The sequence below is a fragment of the Leucoraja erinacea genome, chromosome 8, assembly GCF_028641065.1.
Source record: "Leucoraja erinacea ecotype New England chromosome 8, Leri_hhj_1, whole genome shotgun sequence".
NCBI classification, from domain to species: domain Eukaryota; kingdom Metazoa; phylum Chordata; class Chondrichthyes; order Rajiformes; family Rajidae; genus Leucoraja; species Leucoraja erinaceus.
Window position 1 is genome coordinate 11,379,608 of NC_073384.1, and position 21,297 is coordinate 11,400,904.

The 21,297-nt window shown below is 41.3% G+C and overlaps 1 protein-coding gene across 4 annotated transcripts in view; it reads right to left on the reverse strand.

Annotated features, from left to right (window-relative positions):
• LOC129699310 (paired box protein Pax-1-like) overlaps nt 1-21,297 on the reverse strand; it is a 46,853-nt gene that overhangs the window by 16,037 nt on the left and 9,519 nt on the right. For 2 of the 4 annotated variants that reach the window (XM_055638971.1, XM_055638974.1), the window contains exon 5: nt 14,404-15,181. The exons of the other annotated variants lie outside the window; for them this stretch is intronic. In XM_055638971.1, the coding sequence (XP_055494946.1) occupies nt 15,090-15,181 (92 nt within the window). In that variant the 3' untranslated portion in view covers nt 14,404-15,089. Of the gene's footprint in view, nt 1-14,403; nt 15,182-21,297 lie in introns of those variants that run through there. 4 annotated transcript variants of the gene reach the window in all.

Sequence of the window (21,297 nt, forward strand, 5' to 3'; positions counted from 1 at the left end):
CACTGTGACACTGTCCTACACACACTGGGGTCAATTTATCAAGCCTATTAACCCACAAACCTGTACGTCTTTGGAGTGTGGGAAGAAACTAAAGATCTCGGCGAAAAACCTACGCAGGTCATCGGGAGCACGCATAAACCCCATACAGACAGTGCCTGTAGTCGGGATTGAACCGGGTCTCTGGCACTGTAAGCGCTGTAAGGCACCAACTTTACCATTGCACCATCGTGCCACCACAACTTTACCAACTTTACAAATGACCAACTTCAGTTGTTTTTTTGTTTTTCCCCTTCAAAGATTACAGATATCTAGCATTAACCTTCTTGCATCTGTTGGTACATAATCATCATGCGTTAAGCCCAGCTAACAAATCTGTCTCTCTGATCCGTTATGTTTTCAATTAGTGTATATGCTACCATGCAACTTTCATTGCAATCAATTTCCATCCTTTACGATAGTCCTAGAAGTCATTGTTAGCATGTGAGTGATGTGATCTCACCAGACTACAGTCATCATTCATGGACTGTATATTATTCTGAATTATATTGGAATCAATAAAATAACGAGAGCTAGTTCCAGGGGCTAAATGAGCTGGTTCTGGAACACGAGCATTGGTTTTGCAATATGCAATTAACCTGAATGCATTTGACCCAGTGCAGAATGCACACAAAACGTGTTCTGTGGTCATTTACACGTTTCAGCAGCCAACTGATGCTAACCACACTATAGTTGGCTTTAACTCATAGCCACCAGACTCACTTCCCCGAGCAGCCAGGACCAGTTCATGGATTTGTAGAAATTTGCAGCACATCGTGTCCATGCCAAACAAGCACAAGAACTATTCAGCTGCTTCCACATCCTAGCTCGCTGGCCATAGTCTTATACTGTAGGTCATCAAGTTCAACCATTCGACTAAGTTCTTGCTGGATGCCTCAAGTATTTATCCCATTACCACAATGGGTCAGGCAGCATCTCTGGAGAAAAATTATATTTTTCTATGTTCTTTCATTCATTGTTGGCATGTAGAGCCTGAACCATAATTATGCCTGGCGGAAGAAATAGAGTCAGATAGTCAAAAAGCACAGAAACATGTCCTTCAGCCCACCATGTTCATGCATCTATCTCCCTAGTAATCCCCTTCACCTGCATTGGGTGGTTTGCAAATCACAAAAGAAATTGCAAGATTTAAATGTCTTTATGTGAAAGATGAAGGAGAACTCCTTTCGTTCTAAATCTAAAGAGCTTAATACATCTTCCCTTTCAGTATTTTTTTTATTTGAACTGCTTCAATGACAAGTGCAGATGACATAATTGAAGGAGTGGCTTACTGACCTGAACTGAATTAGCTTCAGCAGTGAAAGTAATTAAGCCAGAATGTTTGTCTAACAACTTAATTCCGGCCATGTTCGTATATTTAGCCCTCTTGCTGCTGGAGTGAGAGGCTTTGCCAAGTAACTTCCCAAGAGAAGGCATCTCGATTTAAGTTTAGGCAAAAATATCCAAACAAAATGTGCAGGATTCCTGAAGGAAATGTTTTGGATTGGAAATGTGGAGCGAATTATGCAGTGTTCTTTTGATGAACTCATTATTACATGACAAAACATGGGCAGCATTCACTTCCAGAATTATAGGGACAATGTGTCAAGACTCAAGAGTCAAAAGTCAAAAATATTTTATTGCCAAATTTCCCAGATAGAGCAATGAAATTCCTACTCGCAGCAGCACAACAGATTATTTCAACAGAGTACACTGTAAACAAAATAATAATCGAGAAAAAAGTTCAGTGTGTGTATACTTATATACTAGACTAAGTGGGACCCGTTGGGTCCCATGTTCACACGGGAGAGCTGGTCCCCCATCACAATATTCCACCTTTCTACCAATTCTAATATTGGTGGCCTTTGTTGTGCGCTGAATAGACTGGTTTCCAGGGGGCTAACCTGAACATTGTGGGCCAAATGGATTCTTGGGATGGCAGATCAGTCACTCAGGCCTGGTGGGCTGGCAGCTCAGAGCTCAGAAACTGCCAGAAATTCAGCCCAAATCAGGTGAGAGACTCTGAGCGAGAAGGGAGAGAGGGTGGAGAATCAATTTTAGACATTTTTCATCTTTTTCTGTAGATCACAGCAATGAAGGAAGGAAGTCAATCCTGGTCTGGATCTCAAAGGGAGCCACTGAAGAGAGGGAGAAAAATACTGGGGTGAGGTTTAATACTTGCAGGGGGAATACTTACTGATGGGCCGAAGGGACTCCCTGGCTAGTTCAGGCCTAATAGGCCGAAGGGGCTCTTTTTAAATAAATCTAAGTGAAATCTCAGTGAAAGGCATTTTTTTCAGGATTTTTCCTGGCCTGACATGGGCCTTTTGGGCCAAAATGCTCCATCTGGGCTAATACGGGCATTTTGGGCAAAAGGGACTGGTTTCTCAGCTAATAGGGGCTTTGTGGGCCAAAATTTATGGTTTCAGGAAGGCCAAACATATGAACATAGAAACATAGAAAATAGGTGCAGGAGTAGGCCATTCAGCCCTTCGAGCCTGCACCGCCATTCGATATGATCATGGCTGATCATCCATCTCAGTATCCTGTGCCTGCCTTCTCTCCATACCCCCTGATCCCTTTAGCCATAAGAGCCACATCTACTCCCTCTTAAATATAGCCAATGAACTGGCCTCAACTACCTTCTGTGGCAGAGAATTCCACAGATTCACCACTCTCTGTGTGAAAAATGTTTTTCTCATCTCAGTCCTAAAAGACTTCCCCCTTATCCTTAAACTGTGACCCCTTGTTCTGGACTTCCCCAACATCGGGAACAATCTTCCTGCATCTAGCCGTCCAACCCCTTAAGAATTTTGTACGCTTCTATAAGATCCCCCCTCAATCTTCTAAATTCTAGCGAGTACAAGCCGAGTCTATCCAGTCTTTCTTCATATGAATGTCCTGACATCCCAGGAATCAGTCTGGTGAACCTTCTCTGCTCCCGTTATATGCCAAGAATGTCTTTCCTCAGATTAGGAGACCAAAAATGTACGCAATACTCCAGGTGTGGTCTCACCAAGACCCTGTACAACTGCAATAGAACCTCCCTGCTCCTATACTCAAATCCTTTTGCTATGAATGCTAACATACCATTCGCTTTCTTCACTGCCTGCTGCACCTGCATGCCTACTTTCAATTGCTGGTGTACCATCACACCCAGGTCTTGTGGCATCTCCCCTTTTCCTAATCGGCCACCATTCGGATAATAGTCTACTTTCCTGTTTTTGCCACCAAAGGATAACCTCACATTCATCCACATTATACTGCATCTGCCATGCATTTGCCCACTCACCCAACCTATCCAAGTCACCTTGCAGCCTCCTAGCATCCCCCTCACAGCTAACTCTTTTGAATCTTGAATCTTGAATCTTAATGGCCTGATGGCTGCAGGGAGGATGCTATGCCTGAACCCGGACGTTACAGCTTTCAGGCTCCTGTACCTTCTTCCCGATGGCAAGGATGAAATTAGTTTGTGGCCAGGGTGGTGTGGGTCTCTGTTGATGCTGGCTGCCTTTCTGAGGCAGAGACTCCTGTAAATTCATAAGTATGTGAAGCCCAAAACTAAAACCAGTGACAAGTTCTTCCAGAAAGGGTGGAAGCATCAAGCACAGCATTTTTAATGCAGACCAATATTTTTTGCATTCTGCAATTTAAAATGTTTTAATCCATTCTTGGGGTTTGGCTATCGTCCTAAGGCTATAATTTATCGCCCGCACTTAATTGCCATAGTTAAAGGGTTTTTAACAGTCTTCCATGTGGCTTGCACTTATAGAACACGTAGAAAGGGCCAGATTATACTTATGGGTAGTTGATGGTTCTACGGAGAGTTACAGCAACAGCTCGCCATAATACACAGATCATAAGATCATAACTTTATAAGTGATTGGAGCAGAATTATGCCATTCAGCCCATCAAGTCTACTCCGCCGTTCAATCTCTCCCTCCTAACCCCATTCTCCTGCCTTCTCCCCATAATGCCTGACACCCATACTAATCAAGAATCTATCTATCTCTGCCTTAAATATATCCATTCACTTGGCCTTCACAGCAAAGGGGTCTTTTGGGGAGCTTTCATAATGCCAGTCATCATGCCTAGCTGAGCCGTGGGAGGGGTTAGGTGACAACCGAGAAGAAGACTCAAGCAGACTCATGCTCTTAGCCTTCTTGAAGATGTATAACATCTACACTGATTTTTGGCAATCTCTAGCCTGTGACCATGTACAAGTTCATAAGTGAATGGAGCAGAAATAGGCCGTTCGGCCAATCAAGTCTACTCCACCATTAAATCATGATTGATCTATCTCTCCCTCCTAACCCCATTCTCCTGCCTTCTCCCCATAACCCCTGCCACCCATACTAATCAAGAATCTATCTTTCTCTGCCTTAAATATATCCACTGACTTGGCCTCCACAGCTGTCTGTGGCAAAGAATTCCACAGATTCACCACCCTCTGACCACCACAGGCGTGTTCAATCCTGATTTTCCCCTGATAGAACCTCAGGCCAAGCAACGATTGGGGAGGAGTAGGAATAGACAATGATTTGAGTCCTGTGCAGGCTCTCAACCTGAAATGTCGACCATCCCTTTGGCCCCACAGATGTTGCATGTTGTATACAGTATTCATGTGCTTTCATGATCTAGTTTAGTTCAGTTTAGTGATGCAGCATAGAAACAGGCCCTTCAGCCCACCAAGTCCATGTTGACCATCAAACACCTGGTCTCGGCCCGATACATCACCAATTCCTTCTCTCCAGTGATGCTGCCTGGCCCACTGAGTTACTCCAGTGTTTTGTGTCTACCAGTTCACACTAGGTTTAAGTTATCCATTTTCTCATCAGTCCTTAAAAATAAGGGGCAATTTAGAGAAGCCAATTAACCTACAAATCCACACGTCTTTGGGAATGTGGGGGGGGGGGGGGGGGAACCGGAGCGCCCGGAGAAATCCACATGGTCACAGGGAGAATGTGTAATTCTCATTATAAGACAATTGTATTGATGGGAGAAAGGAGGTTGGTGCTGGAGTTTCAAATTCACAATAAAAAGTCGCTTTTCCTACAGGATTTACAAAATTAAAGACTTTTTAGTAGCAACAAGTTTTGCAAGATACTGCAAGCTAAATATACTAAAGGCTGTATGTTACATTTTTTAATTGAGTATAATTGCACATTTGTCAATAGAAGCAATTGCTTGTCAATTTCAATAGCCATACGTTTAAAATAGCAATAAAGGACAACGGTGTCTGATTACTGTAGGGAGGATACATGGAAACAGGTTTTTTCCCCAATACTGTTTAAATTCATGACAGCTTTTTGTCTGCTTATTAATTTTCAATGTAACTTTTAAGTAGTTGTCTAGTTCCCGATCAAATCATGGTATTACCAATTTAATTGAAGTAATGCACATAGAGTTCCCTAATCCATCACTCGAATTATATCCCACGTGTTCTGGAAACACGTATTACAACAGATCAACTGGTACTTGAAGGTAAATGTTACCATTGCATTGGAATTCCAACTGACCTCTCTCGATAAAAACCTAATAACTTATTCACAATGCTAGGTAGATGAGCAACACATTAGAATAGCTTATAGTAGCACAATTTGACCATTCGGCTCATAGAGTCTACTCCGCCATTCAATCATGACTGATCTATCTTTCCCTCTCATCCTGATTCTCCTGCCTTCTCCCCCTAATCCCTGACACTCATATCTATCAATCTCCGCCTTAACAATATCCATTGATTTTGCCTCCACAGCCATCTGTGGCAATCAACATCTCCTCCACATCCACTCTTTCCAGATCTTTCACTATTCGGTAAGTTTCAATGAGGTCCCCCCCTCATCCTAAACGAGTAGAGGCCCAGTGCCGTCCAACACTCATCATGTTAACCCAACCCTTCCTGGGATCACTCTCATTTTGCTTCAAATGTTACTTGAACCATTGCGTATTGCCAATATTTCTAGCCTTTGGTACATTTGTTAATTGTCATCGATTTGATGGTTTTTACTACTTTGTACAGAGTGCATGGCACTGAAGAGATTTTGAGAGATTTCCCAAAGAAAAAGTAATCAAGCTGAACTGGTGAAGTTGGGCTGTTCGGGATTACTTTGTTAAGTCCACCTTGCTTGGGTTACACTTGTAGCTCAAAGCTCCCATGCAGTCGCCCATCAATCTCCCATGGCATTTCCCGCGAGGTGAAGACCAAATGTCATCTTCAAAGGATAAGAGTTTGGAGAGCAGGGGAGAATTAAGTCAATGCATCTGGACTGGATTTAATCCCCATTTGTAAATCATTCATTGGCCTCTTGATTTGCATCATACCTTTACGAGATTTTTAGCAGTCTGTAAAGCAGAGTAGAACTAATGGCAGAATTTCTCAGCAGTACTGGCTAAAGGCCCTGGAAATGCAGGAACACAGCACCACCACTTAGGAGAAGATGTAACTACAAATTCCACCGTAAACTGAACATGGGGATTTATCAGGGAAACTTTTAAGACATACACTGCAACATTACATAAATTTACCATTAATTATTGATGTATCTTTAACCAGGTGGTGGTGAATCTGTGGAATTCATTGCCTCGGACGGATGTGGAGGCCAAGTCATTGGACATTTTTAAGGCGGGGATTGACAGATTTTTGATTAGAGTGTCGGGGCTTATGGAGAGAAGGCAGGAGAATGGGGTTGATAGGAAAAGATAGATCAGCCATGATTGAATGGTAGAATAGACTTGATGGACCAAATGGCCTTATTCTACTCCTGGAACCTATGGACATGAACATGTCGAATGTGTAGTAGTAATACAGATGGCATCCTGCTTTCAGAAATCTTACACAAAGGGCCATGGGGATTTTGCTATGTATAGGAGCAGGGAGGTTCAACTGCAGTTGTACAGGGTCTTGGTGAGACCACACCTGGAGTATTGCGTACAATTCTGGTCTCCTAATCTGAGGAAAGACATTCTTGCCATAGAGGGAGTACAGTGAAGGTTCATCAGACTGATTCCTGGGATGTCAGGACTTTCATATAAAGAAAGACTGGATAGACTTGGCTTGTACTCGCTAGAATTTAGAAGATTGAGGGGGGATCTTATAGAAACTTACAAAATTCTTAAGGGGTTTGACAGGCTAGATGCAGGAAGATTGTTTCCGATGTTGGGGAAAGTCCAGAACAAGGGGTCTCAGTTTAAGGATAAGGGGGAAGTCTTTTAGGACTGAGATGAGAAAAACATTTTTCACACAGATAGTGATGAATCTCTGGAATTCTCTGTCACAGAAGGTAGTTGAGGCCAGTTCATTGGCTATATTTAAGAGGGAGTTAGATGTGGCCCTTGTGGCTAAAGGGATCAGGGGGTATGGAGAGAAGGCAGGTACAGGATACTGAGTTGGATGATCAGCCATGATCATATTGAATGGCGGTGCAGGCTCGAAGGGCCAAATGGCCTACTCCTGCACCTAATTTCTATGTTTCTATGTTTCTATGTTACTTATTACCTCGAGATCACTGAGAATTCAATTTCTATTTGTGATCTGTATTGTTTGGAAAATATTTGTTACAATGAGGCCCATATTTTCTACATTCCAACTTTAAGAAAGTCGTTAACCTCTCATTTCCAACTAATACTCAGTGTTGTGATTTCTCCCATGCCAATAAGCTGAGAAACTCAATGCGTTTTACCTCATGGAAGTACTCTGCTTCTTCTGTCAGAAAAATATCAAGGTGATTCAACTCCATACCATTGACTGCAGATGGAGTTAAACTATAATGCCAGAATCACATTACCTCAAAACAGATGCACAATAAGGAAGGGCATCATCTTTAATGTGTCTATCATCAAACATGTCTTTATTTAATCAAACATTTGAGTATGGTCCTTACAAAATTTTAATTAGATGAATGATCAAAAACTGTAATTACATGAGATATTTTCCTAATGTGATCCAAAATTTTGATGATATTTTCAAGGTGTTAAAACGAATTACTTGCATTCAAAGTGTCTTGGAAACTGTTTATGACAGCATTTGCAAATACACTGCATGGGTTTTAACCTGTTTCTATATTTATTTGGACTGTGCATACTTGACAGCACTTACTAACTCACAGCCTGGCAGATGAGAATTGAATGATCAGTCAAAAACGTGATGGAAAAGTGGGAATTGCTATTCTGTGGGAAGAAGGCATGAAATGACAGGTTTTGCAGTTATTATTTTTAAAAGTTATGGTGAGTTGTTACTTGTGCAAGGTTAGCAGAATACAGAACAAAAATGTATGGATTGCAAAATCTAACCTGAGTTTGTACTCGGGGAAAACTGTTTTTTTTTTAACATTTCCATACAATAAAACGATAGATATAAAAAGGATAATTTATTAATTCATGAAAATAGTCAAAAAGCAAAAAGAAAACACTGATTAGCAAAAGATTTTGTTGAAATCAGAATTCAATTTTCTGTTGAGATGCTGCAATTTGCAATACTGAGTAAAGAAATGCCACAGCTGGAACTTTAATCCCTATTGTATCACCATTACAACATTGTGAGCAACACCTTAGTTGCAATTATAACAAACAAAGAAAATGTATTTTACTTGTAAATGTATGTACTTAAGGAGTCATTTTCCAAACTTATTTTTGTATTAAAAATTGCTAAAATGGTCAGTGCTTGCAAACATGTATAAGCAAGATGGTTACACAGAAAAGCTGGAGAAACTCAGCGGGTGCAGCAGCATCTATGGAGCGAAGGAAATAGGCAACGTTTCGGGCCGAAACCCCCTATAAGCAAGATCTGCTTGTGCTGGGGACATTCAATGTGGTCTCATAGTAATATTCTGTTCCCTCACTATCACCAGTATGCCAGCTATATAGAATTACTCTTGCTTCATCATCAGAAACATATGACTCAATAAAATAAAATAAAATAAAATAAACGAGAGCTGTGCTGAACTACTATCTCTTTGATGACCCTCGGACTACCCTTGATCGGACTTTGCTGGCTTTACCTTGCACTAAACGGGGCAGCATGGTGGCGCAGCGGTGGAGTGGCGGAGTTGCTGCCTTACAGTGCTTGCAGCGCTAGAGATTCGGGTTTGATCCCGACAACGGGTGTTGTCTGGATGGAGTTTGTACGTTCTCCCCATGACCGCTGGGATTTTCTCCGAGATCTTCGGTTTCCTCCCACACTCCAAAGACGTACAGGTTTATAGGTTAATTGGCTTGGTATAAGTGTAAATTGTCCCTAGTGTGTGCAGGATAGTGTTAATGTGCGGGGATCGCTGGTCGGTGTGGACTCGGTGGGCCATAAGGCCTATTTTCACGCTGTATCTCTAAACTAAACTAAATGTTATTCCCTTATCATTATACACTGTAAATGGATCAATTGTATTCATGTGCTATTGTCCTGCTGACTGGATAGCACTCAACAAAAGCTTTTAATTGTACCTTGGTGCATGTGACAATAAACTAAACTGAAACTGAACTAAACCTAAGGTTGAAATAGATAATAATCGGCAGTTCATGCTCCAATAAGGCAAAGCAAACAAAATCCTTCAGTTTAAGAATATATGTCAAAATACAATCAAGGTGCAATGAAGTATAAATCATGATATCAACACCAATTAGCGATTATATTATATGCACACGAGCCCAGTAGCAAAATGACCGATTTTGCTACTTTAGAATTACATGTTCATGAACAATCTATACATTGATAAAAACATTTATCGATAGTTCTGAACTGTTCAATAAATAAATAACACATTTGGACAGGACACGGACAGGAAAGGTTTAGATGGATATAGGCCAAATGCAGGCAGGTGTGCATGGGAAAGTTGTGCTGAAGGGACTATTTCCGTGCCTTATGACTCTATGGCTCAGAGAAGACTACTGTTTACACTCATGACAACATTTTAAAAAAGCATTTGCATCTTTGTCATGTTTCATTATTATTGTCATGAAGGTGTTCAAACTGCAGACATTTTGCATTTGAGTGTGTACATTGAATAAATTCAATTTCTGTGCCAAGAATATTCAAATAAGATGTGAAACTAAATGTGTTAAAGGACAGCAGTGGATTACGGGGCGATGCCTGGAGGAAATAATTCAATATTAATTTTTTTTTATCAACCCAGCATTATGGTGACAGTCTTACATCTTGTTGGTTTTCTTGGTGAAACCTTGCTGCCCATCTCTAATATTTGATACCCATGTATTTCAAGACCTTAAAAATAATTAAGGATTTTAGAAAATAAAAATTCTTCAATATTTCATATTTTCCAAATGCCTTAAGTATTTCAGAACATTCCTTAGGATATCCAGAAATGATGTCCTTGGCATGTTTGGTTTTAATGCTTAAACATTTGGATCAGAGTAATACAGAACTTATATTATGGTATAATGTTAAAACCTGTAAGAATAAAGAATATTTGTCAACAAAATTGGCGTGGGGGTTAGAACAAACTGCTTTGACCATTTTGAAGCAGGAAACATGTTCCCGATGTTGGGGGAGTCCAGAACCGGGGGGCACAGTTTAAGAATAAGTGGTAGGCCATTTAGAACGGAGATGAAGAAAAACGTTTTCACCCAGCCAGTTGTGAATCTGTGGAATTCTCTGCCTCAGAAGGCAGTGGAGGCCAATTCTCTGGATGCTTTCAAGAGTGAGTTAGACAGAGCTCTTAAAGATAGCAGAGTCTAGGGATATGAGGAGAAGGCAGGAACGGGGTACTGATTGTGCATGATCAGCCATGATCACAGTGAATGGCGGTGCTGACTCGAAGGGCCGAATGGCCTATTACTACACCCATTGTCTACTTTAAATCTCTTAGCTGAATACAATTTTTGAAAGCACAAGTTATAAAAGACTTGAGCACAATACAATACACTAAATCTTTTGTCAGAGATTGATGTATCTGTGGAATTCATTGCCACCGAAAGCTGTGGAGGCCAAGTCAATGAATATTTTTTCAGGCGGAGATGAACAGATTCTGATTAGTATGGGAGTCAGGGGTTATGGGGAGAAGGCAGGAGAATGTGTTTGAGAGGGAAAGATAGATCAGCCATGATTGAATGGCGGTAGACTTCATGGGCTAAACAGTCTAATTCTGCTCCTGTAACTTATGAACATGAACATGTACTCCAACTATTACCCTGAAAGCAAAATTAATCTCATATTTAACCTGATTATCTTTCCATTTATCCAGCTGTGTGTTTTTTTTTTGCTAATGTCACTTATGATGTGTGTTTATGTTTTCAATTCTAGAACACTGAAAAATCAAAGCAGCTGCCACACAAAATGCTGGAGTTAACTCGGCAGGACAGGCAGCATCTCTGGAGAGAAGGAATGCGTCGAGACCCATTCTTCAGACTAGTCAGGGGAAAGGGGAACGCAAGATATAGACAGTGATGTGGAGAGATATAGAAAAAACGAATGAAAGATATGCAAAAAAAAGTAACGATGAGTTTCAACCAGCTTCTGCAACTCCTTCCTACACATAGTTATCCAGGTTGCTCGATACAATGGATCGGCAGCTTAGCCCGGGAGAGGATGGTGTGGCCTTTTGCAACGCCGCTTTCCGAATCACCGACTTCTTGGAAAGACAATTTTTATCTCATAATTGTCCTTCTGCACATTTGGAAATGTACCTGGCGCCCACTATTAATTATTCAGCCTACTTGCGGAATTAAAATATTTTCGCATAAATTTGATTTGATTTTTTTTTTGCACACAAACGTTATCGATTTTTTCCAAAGTTGCACAATGACGACCCCCTCATTATAGAGATGCCTCGCAAGGAACCCATTAGGTTTGCCTGGCACTCGTACTATAAAGCGGGGTGGGGCGGGGAATGGGGAGGGGGAGACCTTCTAAGTGACTAGTACTAAAATATAATGAAGGTTTTCCGTTTTCTTGCCTACCCTTGTTCTCCGTTTTTAAGTGTTTATTTTCGAGTTGCTGGCACCCTCTCTTCCCCCATCGGCATGTCCCTGAAAATTGCTGTACGGGCGACGTGCAACCAAGTGCTACATAACATTTTTATTTTTTATTTCATTTAAAAATTACTAAAGCTTTTTACAGTTAGTCTGAAATCGAAAAGTATTTTTGCAAGATTTATTTCATCTTAAAAAACAATGCATTTTCTTTCAACCAATGTCAACGTGAATTGATAAATATATATTAATATATATATATATATATTATTATATATATACATACACACACACACACATGTATATATAGGTGTGTATACATATATTATAATATAAAGTCTGTTGCCAATCCGATGTATAAGTGAATTTTTTTTTTTAAGAATGCCGGAATACGTATATTGAAGAGGGGAAATAAAACACTTTTCACACAACCATTTAGTTTAGGTTTAGTTTAGTTTTAGAGATATAGCGTGGAAACAGGCCATTTGGTCAGTCCGCACCGACCAGCGATCCCTGCACATTAACACTATCACTGGGGACAGTTTACAATTGTACCAATCTAATTAACCTACAAACCTGTGGTGTGGAGGGGAAGCGGAGAACCCGGAGAAAACCCACGCAGCTCACAGGGAGAACTCACAAACTCGGTGCAGAAAGCACCCGTGGTCGGGATCGAACCCCAGTCCTTTAACGCATTAACGTTGTAATTGGTTGAATGGAAAGCATCTTTGTTTAAGTGATAAAATAAATTGCGAGTTATTCGCTCTGCACAGGAGTTTGTGGAAACCCTATCGTGTAAATCAACATCAAGACGGAGAATCGATGTTCAGCATTTGAAAACATTAATAAATTCAGACAAGGCTTTCAGGTATTACAGGATGTTTTGTTGCGGAGGGGTCGGAGCAGTGAAGTGGACATATGATTAAAGTGGGTTTCGTGTAAGCGTAGATTCCAATAACGTGTCCATTATTGACGCGGTAAAGACCGTGCCGATCATATAATCACAACCCCTTCCCAAGCCCAAATTCAACGCGGGTTTTGGAACGAATGCAGGCATCGACAATACCCCGCAGCCGTGTGGCATTTGAAATATGAATAGCTTAGAAATTCAGCGTGGAATCTGGCCATTCGGCCCACAAAGTCCGCGCCTCCCAGAGCTCACCCTACACTATCCTACACACACCTGGGACAATTTACAATTTTGCCGAAGCCGATTAACCTTCAAAGCTGTACGACTTTGGAGTGTGTAAGGAAACCGGAGCACCCGGAGAAAAGCCCACGCAGGTCACGGGGAGAACGTACAAACTCCGTACAGACAGCACCCGAGGTCAGGATCGAACCCGGGTCTCCGGCGCTGGAAGGCAGCAGCTCTATCACCGCGCACCAATAGCGGACTTAATAATAGGATTTCAAAAGTTACTTCACTACGTCAAAATAATCGTTTGGTTATGAATGACTGACAATTTGAAGATGACGCCATTGTGAAAAACGGGATCTCAGGCAAACGATGCAGGTCCCACATATATTATTACCAAATTAATAATAACGTTGGGGCTTAGATGGAGAATCCCGATCACTTGCACATCACCACAAATAATTGTTTAGCGACATATGTATTGGAAGGAACTGCAGTTGTTGGTTTAAACCGAAGATAGACACAGAATGCTGGAGTAACTCAGCGGGACAGGCAGCATCTCTGGGGAGAAGGAATGGGTGACGTTTCGGGTCGAGATTCTTATTCAGACCGGGTCTCGACCAGTCACCTATTTCTTCTCTCCAGAGATGTTGCCTGCTCCGCTGTTACTCCAGCTTTTTGTGTTCCAGGATATACCCAGTTCTACAACCCAACTAGCGCGGCTGTGAATTCGTCCGATTATCTTCTTGCCCGAAGATTTTTTTTTTTTTAAATGATAAGCGAATTGTAACAGCCACATAACTGGCTTGCAACGAACGCAATTTTTCCTTACAGAGAGGCAACCAAACATGTTTTGACGTGTTATTCATGTAAGGTTAGAATTGTGTACTTGAATATGCTTCACGAGGCCCCGGCATGTATGGTGTTAATGATAAAGGTTTCGCATTTCGGCAAACGTATTGCACCAGCGACAATTCTGTTCTTTCGCTCAAAAAGTAATCTAAATGAGCAGGTGAAATATTAGGGGGGGACAAATATACGATGGAAATGTACTGCGTTTCAGCTAATTGTAGCACAAATACCCTAAATAATTGGGCTAGGGTCCTTGTCAATCCAGTCAGGTTGAAATCCAAACAGCGCTTGTAAATCATTGTATGTCCGTCCAGTGGAACAGCTTGTGAATTTGTTCCACTTGTATAAAAACAAAACACCACCAATGCTGGAAAAATGTAACGAAAACGGAAAACATTCAGCAGCCCAGGTAGCTTCTACTGAGGGATAACTGGTGGTTTGATTCGAAGCAAAAGCAGCCGTCTATTTTCAACGTTGTTTTATTTCAACAATAATGCATCTTTTAAATTCAAAAAATAAAAATATAAAATAAACCGCGAGGGCAAAATATTTTGTACATTTATAGTTTCGGATATACATTATGTTCACAATTTTTTTTTCACATCGTCTACGCGTTAGCCAGGTTTGGTAAAGCTATGTACAACAAAAAAAAACATTAATCCTTACTAAAAGTACCTTACTCGCAAGGTAATGAACGGTACCAGATTTATAGGCAAAGCCTGCGTTAAATGAGCAGGTCGGTTGTGATTATATGGGTTTATGAGTTTATATTCCTACCAGCTACATACAGATATGATTTCCGACATGAGACTAAATGAAGACAATTGACCTCCCCGTCACCAACACCATATTGAACTGAATAAATATCGTGCCCTGAATGTAGAGGACTGTGCTGATTCTCGCCCCTTAAATTATAGTTGACGTTTTCTTCGCTGTATTTACGTTGTAGAGACCTCTAACCGGACACCTATTCTGTGCAGGGGATTTTTTTTTTTAAATGTAGTGCTGTTCAATGCATCTTTTTTTCTTCAACCAAAAATCCCCCCAAAATGTTTCAGTTCTTTGAAATAAACCTTGCGATTGAGGGTCCGATTCGCGCAGAGGCTGTGGTTTGTTACACATGTCCCATTACCGACATTACACGCCATTATGTGCTGGAGACTGCGATTGAGAGGCCATGAGCGTTCCTGAGAGCTTCGTGCGGCTTGTTAACCGGGCTCCCGGGTTTTCTCTCCGCCACTGAAATAAAAGCAAGAAAAGAAGGAAAAAAACAAATTTCTTAAGGAAACAGACTTCTCGCAACAAAAAAAAACCGTTTCATTGTCGTTAACAATGTTGGTTTACCAACCCCGTTTATAGCTATTCCATTGACAAAACACGCTTTGCATTTGCTGTCAGTCTTAAAGAACTGAATTTACATAGCGTCCTGATCACAATTTTAACAAAAAAAGGGCCCCGTATACATTCCAGATGGTGTTTAGGGGCTAGTAGGACGCAAGGGTAGATTGACAATTGGGCGAGTAGGAGTAAGCCATTCGGCCTCTCCAGCCTGTTCTAACACTGAGATGGCTGATCATCTCCAGTTGATCTGATCTGAACTGATCCCATTGGGAATTCAGTTCAGTTTCGTTTATAGAAAGGGCGAACTTTATTTTTGAAATTATAGCTGATAATATCTGATGATTTTCTCCTGAAATCCACAGCGGGCCTGGCGGCTTCGGACTTTATCGGACCAATGTTATATTTTGGACTAAATGGTGTACCCTTTATCCTTTATCTGTGCACCGTGGACGGGTTGATTGTATTCATGTACAGTCTTTTCCTTGACTGGACACCAGGCAAACAAAAGCTTTTCACTGTACCACGAGACACGTGGTGATAATAATGAATTAAACTAAACTAAACTAAATCTATGGTGTCATTATCAAGAATTCAAAATATCACCTCTAGATGTTAATCAGATTCTGTAGTTGTTATTCGGCCTATTTAAGTGTATCCAATATGTTTATTCTCTCATTTCTACCTAAATGTTTCAAGAAAAAACTAGCTTCAAGTAAAAAACTAGCTGGGCATCTTGTCAGAAAGAAAACACAACCAGCTTCAGATGATCGATTCTTGAGAAAAACACAAAGTGCTGGGGTAACTCAGCAAGTCAGGCGACATCTCTAGCGGATACGGATAGGAAATGTTTCTGATTGGGGCAATTCTTCAAACTAAATTGGCGACGTTTCGGGTCTGGACCCTAAAGAACGAATCGACGTCTGAAGAAGGGTTGCGACTCGAAACATCGTCTGACCATGTCCTCCATAGATGCTGCCTGGCCCGCTGAGTTACTACAGCACTTTGTGTGAGTTCCGGCCGAACCAGCATAGTACTTATAAATATGCAAATGCCCCATCACGTTGGCTTCCGGCAAACATGCCAACCAAATACACCAACGCCCAATGTAATCTTTAATGCAACAAAAAGGAACTGCGGATGCTTGTTTATACCAAAGATAGACACAAAATGCTGGAGTGACTCAGCAGTTCAGGCAGCATCTCCGAAGAAAATGATCCAGACCCGAAACGTCCCCTAAACAGGTTGTCCAACATTTTGTGTGCATTAACCTTCTCCAGAGATGTTACTTGACCCGCCGTGTTACCCCCAACATCCCGTGTCTCTGCCGAAATAACTTTATCTACATTTCATTCCTACAGATTGTCCTTAGATTTTTTTTTTCGAATCCGTACGCAGAACATCGAACACTAGAGGAAACGATTCAAAATGTAATGCTTTCATTTTGAAAAAAGAAAGTTGCATTTGTATAGCGCTTTTACCGTCCCAATGCACGTTACAGCTAATGGCCCAGAATTCGGAGATTGTGCGGCATTATGTATGGCAATAATCTTACTGATCTGAATGCAACCAAAAAAATAATTTCACTGTACCGTGGTACAGCAGATAATAAATAAACAGTTGATCCATTGAACCATCGCATATTATTGAAGAGAAGGAAAAAGATGGGTCTCGACCCGAAACGTCGCCCATTCCATCTCTCCAGAGATGCTGCCTGTCCCGCTGAGTTACTCCAGCGTTTGGTGTCTATCGTCGGTTTAAACCAGCATCTGGAGTTCTTTCCCACATAGGGTATATTGTTGTTAGACTTTGAGAAAAGTGGCCGCCATTCTGCGGAATTCTCTGCCCCAGAGGGCGGTGGAGGCGGGTTCTCTGGATGCTATCACGAGAAAGTTAAATAGGGCTCTTAAAATAGCGGAGTCGGGGGGTATGGGGAGACTGTAGGAACGGGGTACTGATTGGGGATGATCACATTGAATGGCGATGCTGGCTTGAAGGGCCGAATGACCTACTCCTGCACCTATTGTTTATTGTCTATTGTCTATTCCCAATGCAGAATGCACCCCGGGAACAGTATTGTGACAATAATGAATTAATCCGTTCACGATGTTGACTATGGGATAGAGTCGGAGTGCCACTCACGTTTGTACTGCTTGCAATTAATTCAAGAGATGGGAGGGGGGTCGTTTACAAGCCCGCCCGAAAAGCGGCATCTTAACCAGCACCGCGCAGCTGAACCTGCTTTGCTCTACAGCTCAAGCTTGTGAAATGGGTCTCGAACTACCAACTCCGAGACGAGAGGGTCGAAGTCTTTCAAATTCCTGTTGGGAGCCGGTACCTGGTCGAAGTTCTCAACTTAAACTGTAGGAAGGGGATGTGGAGTCAAAGTCAATGGATATTTTTAAGCAAGAGATAGACAGATTCTTGATTGGTGTATGAGGAACTGCAGATGCTGGTTTAAACCGAAAATATACACAAAAAGCTGGAGTAACCCAATGGGACAGGCAGCATCTCTGGAGAGAAGGAATGCGTGATCTTTCGGGTCGAGACCCTTGTTCAGATTAATACGGATGTCAGGGGTTATGAGAAGAAGACAGGAGAATGGGGTTAAGAGGGGAAGTAGATTGAATGGCGAAGTAGATTTGATGGGCCGAATGTTCTAATTCTGCTCCGATCTCTTATGAACATATGAACTGCTGAAGGTGTGGGCAATTCCATGGTCAATTGAATATCGGCTCCGGCGTGCTGACTTGGGACTGTCACCTTTCTTACTTCAATGAACGATTGGGGTTATCTAGGCACCAGAGAGGGGTTGTTTTATTTTATTTCGATGTAATTCGTTAAAGAGGCGAAATGTACGTTCTTTCAAATGGCCGTGTCTATTTTTTTCCAATGTGAGTAAAATCTGGAGTTAATTTTTAACTTTCTGAAATGTTTTTAAAATACATTTGTTGAAGTCAAACGCTGGTGGGAACACGATCCTCGCACTGCCACTGTTCAACAACCATCCTCCAACCCCTCCCCCACTCCGACGCTAAGGTAGTATTTGCTTTGAAAGCAGTTTTTTGTGCAGAAGTTAGACAAGACTGCGGCGATGAAAGCCTTCAAACGAGGGTATCCACCTGTCACTTCACGTCTGCTTGAGCATAATCCCAGAACTCAGTGACTTTGAATTTACACTCTGTAATAAATTCCACGTTGCAGTCAGGTGCATGGTTAGGATTTAACATTGACAATAGATACGAGACTTCCAGCGTGAAACTAAGAAAGGCCCCGTTCTCCGGAACATTGTCTATGTTTTTTTTTAAGGAACATGCGAAACTAAACGTGATCCGTAGGTGCTAAACTAACTGCATTTTGTCAGGATTGGATTCGCTATATTTCCTCGCGGAAATATAGAAATGCTGGTGCAAAAGTTACCAAGTCTCTTCGAGTATGATGTTCCTTCAGACTCACATACTGTTTCAGTACCAAATAATCACGAAAGGATACAAAATTGGGTTTGACACCCTTGGGCTTCTGGTCAGGGACTTATACAAAAATACATATTGACCCTCCTTTAGGCTAGAGATGGGCAATGAGAAAAATGATCGAAAATCTGATCCCAACCTTTTGTGCTATATACTAAACCACCTGTAAAATTACATATGATTTTATCCATATATAACGAAACAAATGATTATATATAGCAGTTTATTAATTGCCAAAATTGCATAAAACAAATTCGGTACATGATAACCTGTTCATACAGAATACATCCAGGTCTCCGCTTTGTCTAAAAGTGTATCATTAATTTATTCCAGTTTCTCAAAATCTTTAAATTCTACATTTAATTCCGTTTCCACATGGTTTAAATTCTCTCAATGTTGCAGCTAAAGGCACGCCGAGCTCTGCATGGTTGGATTAAATGCTGCTCATTTTATGTCCTTAACTACTTTCAGCCACCCCAACACATACACACACACACACACTGTATGTGAACGTGGTTTTGATCTAGGCGTTAAAAATAATCAACTGGTCTATGCTGTCGGGTGAATCTTTCTCAACCAAAAAGATCCGTTCAAATTTGTTAACGTTAAATAATGGTAGGCCGGGCCAACGTAAAATCTAATTTCCTTTTACTTGTCTGGTCGACACTGACTCTTATTCATTTCCACATCATTCTACAAGCATTCAAAGTGTATTGCAGTGTTTACAACAGATAGAGAGGGTGAAGTTAAATGGGGTTTTCCGAGTCTAATTTTCCCCTCCTGGTCAAACTGCTGGGGAATACATGTAGCAAATTAAATTCGATGAGCACACAAGGACAAGCGCAAGCCATTCCCATCTTGCCTGCTCCGTCTTTCAATAATATCGCAGGTGATCTTACCTTTTACCACAGTACTAGCCAACTGCACGATTATCTTTCTATCTACAATCTGTTTATCTCTGCCTTGAAATAACTCGGCCTTTGAGTCCCCGCAAATCTTTAGAGTCACGGAGTCAAACAGCGTGGAAACAGGCCTCTCGGCCAACTTGCTTGTCCACGCCGACCAACACGCCCCATCTAAACTAGTCCCATCTGCTTGCTTTTGGTCCATATTCCTCTAACCCTACCCTATCCATGTACCCGTCTGAAGAAGGGTCTCGACCCGAAACGTCATCCATTCCTTCTCCTCAGAGATGCTGCCTGTCCCGCTGAGTTACTCCAGCTTTTTGTGTCTATCCGTGTAAAACTTGAGGAGTGAATCCGTGAGATTCACTATCCTCTAATTGAATAATTGTTTTCTCAGCTCTGTCCAGAATGGCCAGATTTGCTACAGTGACACCTGGTTCTGGAAATCCCAACACAGAGAGCATCATCTGTGATTCCACGTTTGAAATGTTGATGAAATGTTCTGCACTGTACAAAAGTGCATTTAGTTCTTACACCGGGTTAGTCTAAATGTGAATCATTCGGAAAATGGTTCAGGTGGCAGAATTATTGGTAGGGAGGAATTTTGAATAGTGACCATTGCACTTTAAATGTATTCTTTAAATACACTTTTTTTTTTGCACAGAAGGAAAACGAACATTAAGATGAAGGCATTTAAATTATAAAATAAGGTACATAAGATGAGACAGAACTGATCGGTGGGAGTCAGGATTTGTCAGCTGGTGAAAAATATATATATTTGGATTAGAGCGGACAACTTCGAAGTAAAGGTCAGGAATAAACTCAAGGAGGACGTGGAGGGCATAAAGGTCATTTAGAGCACATTGGGTTAACAAAGCAGAACAGCTTAATCAATGGAGTGTGGCCTTTCTTTTACATTTCCTGATACACACGACAATGGATGTTTTAGTTTCTTCTGTCCAACCCAGATAGCTACCACGTTTTGCTAAGACAGTCTGGCAAACCCCGAAATACGAGACAAAGAAAGTCAAAGAAAGTAATCTCATTGTTTAAGAAGGAACTGCGGATGCTGGAAAATCGAAGGTACACCAAAAAAATGCTGGAGAAATTCAGCGGGTGCAGAAGCATCTATGGAGCGAAGTTGAGTTTCTCCAGCATTTTTTTGTGTGAAGTAATCTCATTGTTATCCAAGCTGAATGAAATCAATAAATGCTGTCAACCAATTTTAAACTGCAATTCTATCCACTCTGCGTATTGACACACAATTACTCGTCACTTATTTATTATTTAAGGTTAACCATTGATTAATGCTTGATTTACGGTGCCATTCAATTTCCCCCCTGAGATCAATTTCCTTCCTGGAATAAATACAATTCTATCGTATCGTATCGTAATGCTAACCAATATGAAAGCGTACCGATCCGTAATTCACACCTTGTTATTTTCAGCTGGTAAACTACTACCATCCAACAACACCAACACAGTAACACAGCTATTTGCAGATTGCCCCTGCCGTTTGCCGTTTGCAATAATTGCTGGGACTACAATGAAACGAGACGAGCTTTTTGGAGAAATATTTGTAGGAAGGAACTGCAGATGCTGGTTTAAATTGAAGATAGACACGAAATGCTGGAGTAACTCA